This window comes from Gavialis gangeticus, unplaced genomic scaffold, assembly GCF_001723915.1.
Source record: "Gavialis gangeticus isolate Ggan-Ray unplaced genomic scaffold, GavGan_comp1, whole genome shotgun sequence".
Classification (NCBI taxonomy): domain Eukaryota; kingdom Metazoa; phylum Chordata; order Crocodylia; family Gavialidae; genus Gavialis; species Gavialis gangeticus.
This window is the reverse complement of record NW_017729022.1, coordinates 124567686-124578154: the sequence shown is the minus strand read 5'-3', so window position 1 is coordinate 124578154 and position 10469 is coordinate 124567686. Positions and strand designations below refer to the sequence as shown.

General features: G+C 38.4%; 1 protein-coding gene across 2 annotated transcripts in view; it reads right to left on the bottom strand.

Annotated features, from left to right (window-relative positions):
* Nucleotides 1-10469, bottom strand: part of RALGAPA2 (Ral GTPase activating protein catalytic alpha subunit 2) — a 437386-nt gene that overhangs the window by 318370 nt on the left and 108547 nt on the right. For both annotated transcript variants that reach the window (XM_019516125.1, XM_019516126.1), the window contains exons 8-10: nt 7587-7725; nt 5247-5446; nt 3102-3329 (exon numbers count right to left, since the gene is read on the bottom strand). In XM_019516125.1, the coding sequence (XP_019371670.1) occupies nt 3102-3329; nt 5247-5446; nt 7587-7725 (567 nt within the window). The remainder of the gene's footprint in view (nt 1-3101; nt 3330-5246; nt 5447-7586; nt 7726-10469) is intronic.

The window sequence follows — 10469 nt, the reverse complement described above, 5'->3', positions numbered from 1 at the left end:
TGCTGCGCCCACATCCCGTGGCCCCCTGCCCCTCTCCCTGAGTCCTGCACCCCCCGCCCTAGCTGGGCAGCTTGTCCCAGCCCCTTCCCCAATCCTCCAACCCCAACAGACTTACCAGCTGGAGAAAGCTGTGTCCAGCGTGGTGAGGACTGCTTCCTGTTTGGTTTATAGCCAAATCTGCAAATTGGCCAAATCTTTTCTGAATCGATTCAGAGGCTTCCAATTCAATTTGGAGCTTTTAATTGGTCTCCGGATTTGATTCGGAGATTCAGTTCCCCCCCGGTTTTTTCCTGAATTTTTTGGAGTTTTTTTTTTCCAGGCTTTCACATCTCTATGTAGGTTACTAAATATGTCAATCTGAAATTCCTAGTTCAATTTGTATTAACTTTAAAAATCTATGCTAAATCAAATAAAACTTTGATTCTTAGCATTTGACCTGGGCTTGATAAATCCAATAATCTATTTTGACTTCCTTCTAATTTGTTATCATATGGGCAATCAACATTAGAAGAATTTTTGGACTCTGATGAACATCTTTTGAATGTTTCATAATATACAAATCCCTTATGCAATTAACTCCAACTTAATAGAATTTTTTGTTGGCAACAACATGTGTCAGCTTAGATACTGTAGGGTTGTTGGTTGTAGCTGTGTTGGTTTAAGGACATAGGTAGACAAGGTTCTTTGGGTAGATGTGAAATCTTTTATTAGATCAACTAAACAGTTGAAAAAATTGACTTCTATTCTACCCAGGAGAGCACACAAACACCAACAGACACGCCCTACTGCCTGAAGAAGGGTGTTTGTGTCCAAAAGCTTGCAAAGAGTAATTTTTCCTTACCCAAAGAACCTTGTCTGTCACTTTAGATACTGGGAATTCATTGTTTTTTAAATTATAAGGAAGAGGTTGACATCTGGTTTTAACAGGAATACTTGTCTCTAACTATTGAGAAGCTAACTACTGATGGAATACTGATCCAGAGCTCATCTTTTTCTACTCCAATTACAAGAAGCTAGGAGCACTTTGGTGACAACTTTGTCAAAGTCTGTGCAAAAGATGTTCTTACATGTGTCAGCACAGCTATCTCTGGTGCATATGTGGCCTAGTGTTATCAGGCAAGAACACTGAGGAAGCATTAAGAAACTCTGAGCACTTCTCAGCTGGAAGAAAGGATGCTGCAATAAAATCTTGGGAAGGATCAGTGATGACAGTGAATAAAAAGGAGGGGAATTAATCTGCATGGGCTAAAAAGGACTCTCTTTCACTTAAAGAAAAACAGAGATAAAAAAACAATCTGCTTCAATTTCAGAGTAGCTATTTAAATTAAATAAAAGCTAAGTATTTCTGCTGCAACATTTTTCATGTCCATAACATCTGGTAGAGTTTCAGCTCTTTTGAGGGACCGCTGTACTAATCTATCATCATGTCAGAAGAGGGCAGCATAACACAGCTTTCCATAAACTATACAAAAATACTATGTAGGGTGAAACCATGTCCACCTGTTTTTTAATATAGAAAGTATCTGTACGCCACACACATTTCTGCTGAAAAATAAGGTGAAAAATATGGAGTGCTAGAAGAAAGCACCCACTAATGATATTTACTCTTCCCCAAATAGAAGTTAAATATTGACTTTAATGCTTGTTGCAGAGCCAAAACAAGGATTTTGTAAATTTAACTATGTTTGTACATGTACATAGAGTATCATACTTATATGCCTAAAAATTATACTACGTGTTTAACAATTATGTGCACTAGTGTACATCAAAATTAATGCTTATGCCTGTAAAATAAGGTAGGCAACAACTTGAACAAAACTGCTTGTATTGGTCTGAAAAATCCATTTGTATTCTGCTTGATGTTCTTATTTTTCTTTGTCAAAACTAGAGGATTTGCATCCAGATAAAGAATAATTATTTTTTAGATTTTCATTGCTGTTAAACGTCAGAACTACTTTCAACCGTGTCAATCTGGACTGTTTTCTATGTATAAAGAAATAATATTATTTTCTTTGCCTGCTTTCTTAGTAAGTGATCTTAATTCAAAGTGATATTCTAAATTAATAAGTAGATGTACAAAATCTTACACTTTGTGCAAGTTTGTAATGGTTAAATCACTAGTCAGTCTATAAATCACAAAGTGGAAAACTCAATATAAGTGTAAAAGCAAGCACCTATCCGATTGTGCTAAGAAATAGCAGAACAGAATATCACATTTCATGTTTTAACTGCAGATACACCCTCTGAACTCAACATGTTTAAAATATATATTTATTTATTGGGAGGGGGAAGAGAGAGAATGTTTCTTTGACAAACAGCATTGCATTTTCCCCTATTTGGAAGACTAAAAATCACAATAATCTTGAAACTGGGTCCAGAAAGGACTCGAAAGATAAAAAATTTAAAGACACACTGATGGTCAAGTTCAGTTAATCATTTCACTTTATTGTCTTAACAATGTTCTTTCAATACTTAGTCGCTTAGGCTGCTAACAGACATTAACACACACACACGCACACACACACACTTTACTGGAAGCAGCAGTGTGCGAGTTGGACCCAATTCCACAGTGCCTGTGTGGATCAGGTGTTTCAGCAGGGCTTTCTGGCACTCCTATTTAAAGCACATTTAATCAACTATTAGATAAAAGCGCCAAAAAAGCCCCATTAAAGTGCCTGATTTATAGAGATGTTGGGTGACCGGGGTCCAACTAACACAATGCTTCTTCTGAGTATGCAATGCGCTCAGAGCAAGTGCCATTTTTTTTTTTAACTTCCGTAACCAGCCTTAGGCTATAAATAGACATTGCCAAAGGAAGCAAATCCCCTTCACTGGGTGAAACACACACCACCCATTGTCCCACAGGGTTAGGCTGCCCGTATTTTCCTGCCCTAAAACAAAAAAAAAGTCCACTGCAACACAGAGGTCCAAACTGATACTACTTTTTCTCATGGTCACAAATTTGGTCATCTGTGGCATGACTAAGGGCATGGATATAGGTTTGCTTTCAGTTTCTGCTATCACAAAAGTTATGGCAGAATAGCATATACCTCAGCATGTTTTAAATCATATAACAACATACGTGATCATATAATACTTACCTGGCGAAATACTTCGTTGACAAAATTGACATAACCTCGAGTGGACAATAAAATCCTCTGCACCATCTCATACACTGACCGATGTTGTTCTTCAATGCTGCAAAGGCTAGAATTACTGAGTCTCCTATCAGACAAGGTGCTACTGTTGGAATGATTTCTTTCTTGCTCCAATTGTGCGATGGCTTCCAGCTCAGGGTTCTTATCTTGAGTTGAACTACCACCAACAGTCTAGACAAGAGAAAATGCCGGCCTAATAAAGCAATCACATCATATTGTACTTAAGCAGGCCAAAAACCTAGCATAACTTTGAACTTACTAGCAGCTTCCTCCAACCAATGGAACCTCAGGATCCATTGAAATACAACTCTGAATGGACTTACTGAGTCAAGCAAAACATTAGTCTCATTTTTAGTGCTTAATATTCAAACTCTTTTCCCTTATTCTGCTGACTGTTTGTCAGCCATATAAGATAGAAAACTATACAATGAGATGAACTGAACCAGGTTGCTGCTAAAGCAGTTTTAATCACTTTGGCCAGGTACAGACATTACATTTTACTGGTATAAGTGACTGGAAAGCAATCTATACCTGTAACAGAACAGAAGTGTGGCACACAAAACCAATCTATACCCATAACAGAACAGCAGTTTGGCGCACACAGCCTGGTTTAAAAATGGCAGAACCCAGTCTAAGATTTGCCCTCCCCACCAAAAGGTGAGTGTGGGTTCTGTTTGCCTATCTACCATTACAACCTCAGTTTCTCCAAAGTAAAATCCACCTCTAAAGATTCCTGCTTTCTAAAGAATAAAAAGTAAGACTCTGCGGCCCATTATGAACTAAAAGAGAGAGAATTTGGCTGGGAATTCTGGATCCCAAGAGAAGGAAAAGAAAAACAAAGAACTAACTACCGTAGGAAAAAAAATAAAAATGAACCCAATATGCATACAGATTTGAGGCAGTATGGCAGAGTGGTAAAGTATAAATTCATCATAGCTGCAACATTTTGTAATAAAAATACAGTTAGTGATCCATTCCTAAAACAGAAAATGACAGAGGACAGTCTTTGTAAAAAGCTGTTCTGTAAAACTTATTCACCTTAACAGAAGAAATGAAACACTGAATGAAAAATGTGTTTTCCAAAAATCCACTTAAATATTTTTTTCACTAAAAATTCTGGCTGAATAGAAGAAATGCACCATCAGCCCCTTCCATGCTTTTGATTTAAAAAAGGCTTACCATAAGTTTCAAAGGTAGAAGGGAAGCAGAAGTCCATGTTTTGTAATATCTAACTTCATTAAGTTGACATTTACCAACAGTTGTCACATTGTTCTTATACATTTCAATTTATAACCGAAGTCTTAAAATCCCTGTGTGGTAACTTACTGACAAATTCAAAAACTATCACTTTACCATACCTTGGCATGTTTAAAACAACTATTTTAACTGGAACTAGTTGCTAACACTTCTCTATGGTTATGCTGGAAGTAGCTTGAGAGAGATTCACTATCAAAACCAAGGAGACAAAAAACATTGATCCATGGTATTTGGAGTTTTAGAGAAGGTAAAAAAATGTATAAACAAAACCCCTTTCCTATTAAAGACTGATAAGACTCAGTTCTGTTTAGACTTTGAATTGCCATAACATGCACTACTTCTAAAGCAACCATCAGTATATTAAAATGCAAAGCTTTACAAGGGCCATTTTGTTATTTGTCATATACTTTCCCAACCAACTACAATTTAGTATTGATATGCCAACTAGCAGCAAAATATGAGACTTTTTCTCATTTTTTGTAGTATTTCTTGAAAATTTGCAAAGTAAAAACTTATTTTTGTGAACAATATGCTGGTGTTTGAGCACTTCTGAATTAGAACATAAATGTATAGTGATAATATTCAAAAGCAAACTTCTGCTTTTTAAATGAAGGAAAGGACAAACCACAACAGAAATTTTTCTTACATTACTGAAAGGGATTCCTCCACATACTCAGAAAAATCACTTTAAACTCCATCATTCATTCATTCATTCATTCATTCATTCACCTGAGCACATTATTTTTTGCTTCAGTTGTCAATGTAAATGTATGATGATTACTTGCAACCTTTCAGCAAATATAAGGAAACAAGGTAAGTTCTAAGGCATACCTGGATGATTTTAGGCAACACTTCACCTCCATTTTTAGTGCTCTGAGCTGCTGCTAAGTACTTTTTCTCCAGAAAGAAGGTGACGAGCCATTTAATAAAAACAACACGGGCAGCCATATAGGGAATTTTCGTGCTGTAAATGTTTTCATTGTTTCGGGTTGCAGTAATGTACACTGGTTTTGGTCTCAAGTCAGGAATTTCTAGGTGAGATTAAACAGAAAATAATAAATATAATATTTAAAAAATGTAATGGCTTTCAGGCCTTGGCTAAAGAAAGTGAATATTAAACCTACAACTCCACCTAGTGTGAAATAATAAAAGTTATTTTACCCCATATATATTATGCTTATTAATAATTATGTGTACTGCCATCACTTTGATTGATGCCAAAGAGAAGTATGACAAAGCACATACCAGTGCCCTCAGAACTTAATTCATAATGAACAAGTCAGAAAAATGAATGTAGCAAAAAAAAAAAAAAAAAAAAAAAAAAAGGACGGGGGGGCCAAATAAAAAAAAAAAAAAAAAAAAAAAGGACGGGGGGGCCAAATAAAAAAAAAAAAAAAAAAAAAAAGGACGGGGGGGCCAAATAAAAAAAAAAAAAAAAAAAAAAAGAAAAAAAAAAAATGAAAAAAAAAAAAAAAAAAAAAAAAAAGAACAGGACTGGGAGGCAGAGACAAAACTGAAAGAAAGGACACATGTTATAGTATAAATCAAATCTTAGTACTAATTTTTGTCAATTAAGACAGAACAAGGAAAGAGTAAACAAGACAGGAGCCTCGAGTAGAAAGAAACCTATAGTTCCAGCACAGCACATAAATCAGTACCTAGGGAACTGCTCAATGACAAAAGGATTTCAATTTCAAACTGAAGGAGGCTTTTAATCACGTAATTGCACATTTTAGATGGCTGTAGAGTGCTGACTACTCTCCTCAGAACCACACCACCCTGTTGCCGCATGCATACACTCACAGCTGCTCTTAGCCTCATCCCACCCTCACAAATGCTGCTCACTCCCCCTCTCCCTTCAGGAAAGAAGAGGTAAAATACAAACTGTACATGAGCATATATATTTATCACTACATTTGTATCACAACTTCTCCCTGATATCTGGGCAACATACAATTCTTACAACATCTGGTCTGGGTCATTTATTTGGTCATTTTTATGTGATCCAATTATATATTTCTTGTCCACTTAATGTTAAAGCAATGGAAATTTTTGTTCTTCAAGGAACATAGGATCAAGTCCAACCCACATGTGTGCTGGTGGGAGGGCGGAGAGTGAAGGGAAGTGTCCTAGGCTGCTTGTACATGCCACAGGGGTTTCATTCGGTTTAGTTTCCCCTAAACTGAAATAGTGGGTTTTTAAAAATACCACTTCTATTTAGGGAGAATTAAACTGAACTAAACCAAACCCCTATGGTGTATACACAAGGGTGCAGGCCTGATCCTTACCTGCCTCTTTGGTGGCAGGGAACAGGGGTGAGCTGCCGGCAGGCTGAATGGTCTCTGAGCTGTGTGGGGGCCCCCTGAGGCAGCACCTGCCTGCTAGCACCTGACCTGGGCAGTCCCTGGGGGTGCTGCAGCCACGGAGGGGAGCACTGGGCCCACAGCTCAGGCAGGCTACAGAGACAGGGAAAAAACCCAAACAAGGCTTCCCACTTCTTTTTTTTCCTTCAGTGGAGCCTGCCTGCATGGGCTGCTGCTGGGTCCAGAGCCCCTTCTAGCACCCCGTGCACCATTGCACTTTGTTAGGCAGAAACTAAAACACCTCGGAGGTGTTTCATCTTGCTACGTACCAAAATCATTTAGGGCGGAATATGCCACTGAGCATGCAAACAGCAATGCCATTAAAGCAGAATACGCTGCTGAACGTGCAAACAGTAAAGCCACTAAAGTGGTGCAAGAGGGCATTTAAGTCGCTTTAAAGGCCAATTTTGTGGCGTGTACAAAGGCCCCTAGGTTTTGTCAGCTGCCCCCCTGGGACACGAGGAATTGACTTCACCCACAGAACTATAACAACTTTGTGCTCAAGGCAATAAATGATCAATATGTGGGCTTGAAAAACAAAATTTGTTTTTATATGAATGGCACGTCATATTTTATTAAAATGCTGTATATAATTACGTTAATATAATCTGTTTTATGATTATGGAAATGTAAAAAAAGGAAGTCTAAAACAGCACTAGGGAAAACCTTTTTTTGGTAAGACATTAAAATTATTACAAAAATTATATACGTCATACAATTATTCAACCATAGTCATAATGATCCCATAGGCTCTACAGAAAGTAACCACCATAACTTTTGCTACTTAAAGGTAAAAATTATTACTTACCAAGCACAGGCTTGTAGAGGTTGGTTAGTTTTGTAAAAGATGGAAACAAGTGTGGAAGATAATACTTTCTAAACAAGGTGAAGAGAAACTTAAAACCAGTGTCTTGGTTTTCCTTATTCTTCCACTCCAAGCTTGCAGCCTTTGCCATGGAATCAAAAGAGATGTTTCAAGTTAATACATATTCTACTGAGATGCTCCCCAGGCTAGCAATAAAAGCTGTTTTACTGAATGTGAAAGATGGAAAACTACATTTCAATAAATATAAAATATTACTACACTATTTCATACCTTTACAAAGTATAACAAAAGTATAAGAAAACTGTGGTATGTACCAAGTCATTTAAAAAGCAAACACAAAGAAAACCTATTAACAGTTGAGACATATATACTGTATAAGGCAGTCATTCTCATAAATGTCATGAAAAACTAATGTCATTAATAGGTCAGAATGTTACCAAAATTAAACAAATCTTCTTACTTATAAGTAGGATTCTATTAAGCTATAGTTTGTCAATTATATTTCCCTCTCCTAATCAGCACATCCAAGTCTTGACATCAATGAAGTTGCTTTGGCACATATAAGACACCCTTGGGAAGCCCCACAGGTAATTACCATTGGCACTGGAAAGCTGACTTAAAAAGTTTAAGATGTTTTTGTGCTTAACTATATCAGAATTGGTGAGTCTCAGGTATAGCAAACATATAGATTAGGTAGGCTTTTAAACTCTATTCTGCCACATACTGGGCTGCAATAGCTCTGCCAGTCTGCAATAGTTCTGTCCAGGCAGTATTAAATTGCACTAAATGTAGTAGTCCAGAAGTGATGTGGTAGCTTTGATAGTCCAGGAAATATGCAAGAGACAAGAATTTTTGTGAGTGATACTTTTTATTGGACCAACTGCATGGTTGGGAGAGACTTATCTAAGTTTTCAGGTGCCACAGTACCTTCCTCAGGGCTCTGGGAAAGCAGCAGATACAGCAGTGCTAAATAGCAGATGGAACATGGGCTTTTGTGGTACTCAAAAACTTGTCTTAAGTCTCTCCCAACCATGCAGTTGGTCCAATAAAGGATACATATCACCCCAAAAAAATTCTTCTCTCTCACACTAAATAATGTGTTAATTTTTACACCGGGATGCATTTCCATTTCAAAGTAGACATGACCCAACACAAAACTCCACAAGGGTCAGTTCGCTTTAAATTATTTGTGCTATGTATTCCAATGTTGAGCGCAAACAACCCTCAACATACATACAGGCTTGACTTGCACCATGGCTGAAAGGGACCTATGGGTAATGATTGACCATCACATGAATATGAGCCATCAGTGTGAGGCAGTGGTCAGCAGGACAAACAACATGCTGTCATGTATCAACCAATGCATCTTGTGTAAAACTAAGGAAGTGATAACTCCCGCTGTACTCAGCACTGGTGAGACAGCAGTTGGAGTACTGCATCCAGTTCTGGGCACTGAAATTCAATAAGAATGTGGAAAAACTTGAGAGGGTCCAGAAAAGAGCCACCCGTATGATCAGAGACTTGCAAGGCAAGCCATAAGAGGAAAGGCTGAGGGACCCGGGTCTCTTTAGCCTAAAGAAGAGAAGGTTGAGAGTGGAATTGATAGTGATTTACCACTATATCAGAGGCGTGCATCAGGAGCTTGGTGAACAACTGTTCAGTAGGGCACCCCTGGGAAAGACCAGGACCAATGGATACCAATTCCTGGAAGGCCACTTCGGGCTTAATACCAGGAAAGACTCCATCACAGTCAGGGTGTCCAGACTGCAGAATAAACTTCTTCCAGATGTGGTACAGTCACCTACTCTGGGGGTTTTCAAGAGGAGACTGGACAGTCACCTCTCTGGGGTCATGTAACCACACGTCTTCCTGCCTAGAGTGGGGGAGCTGGACCCAATGATCTGCAAGGTCCCTTCTGGCCCCAAACAATCTATGAATGCTACTGCACAGAAAAAAGTACAAATAGTTTTGTGAGTAATAAAGGAAAGCCTGACTTTTTACACTGTGTAGCATTACTTGCTTTTGTGTCTAGGCTTCTGTAGAAAACTCGGTTATTAAGAGGTATATTTATTTTGATGTTGCTTTAAAAAAGGGGTGGGAGAAAGCTGAGCTGAAAAAGGGTACCTTATAAAAATATTAGAAAACTATGCTGATTTGGGATTTACATGAAAAAGTATGATACAAGGGAAGAAAGGTCAGATAAGTTAGAACAGTGATTACCAAAGGGCGTCCTGCAGTGCACTAATGTTCTTCAAGTGCTGTGAAAAATGATACTTCATCAGTATCAGATCTGATCCATGGAGGCACATCATTCAGCTTACAGGGCTCCCCTTGGGTCCAGAAATTTGGCATTGGGGGAGCACTGACAATAAATACTGGCCCTGCCCAGCAGGATCCGGCCCCAGCTGAACTAGCACCACACCTGAGAATGGGCCTACAGACCAGATCCAGCTCACAGATGCAGCACCACTCATCCAGCCTTCAGGGCCAAAAGGTTAGGCACCACGGCACAAGTCTTATATTTTCCTAACTTTTGATACCTGAGGCACCCTTTTTCAGCATTAAAATCAGTGGCACACTTAGACACCAGAAAAGGGTATGTGTGCACATGTGTGTGCATGCACACCCTTGCATCTATTTATCTAGCTATAACAGATAAACACACACAAGTAATGCCATATCTAATGATTTGTCTATATATATTGTCTATATATATAGACAGATAGGCACACGCAAGTAAAGTCATCCATACATCCATCCTTTCATCCATCTTTAGATAGATAGATGGATATACTTGGGTGTGTTTATCTATCTGTCTACATAGAGATAGATCATTAGATATGGCATTACTTGGGGGGGGGGGGG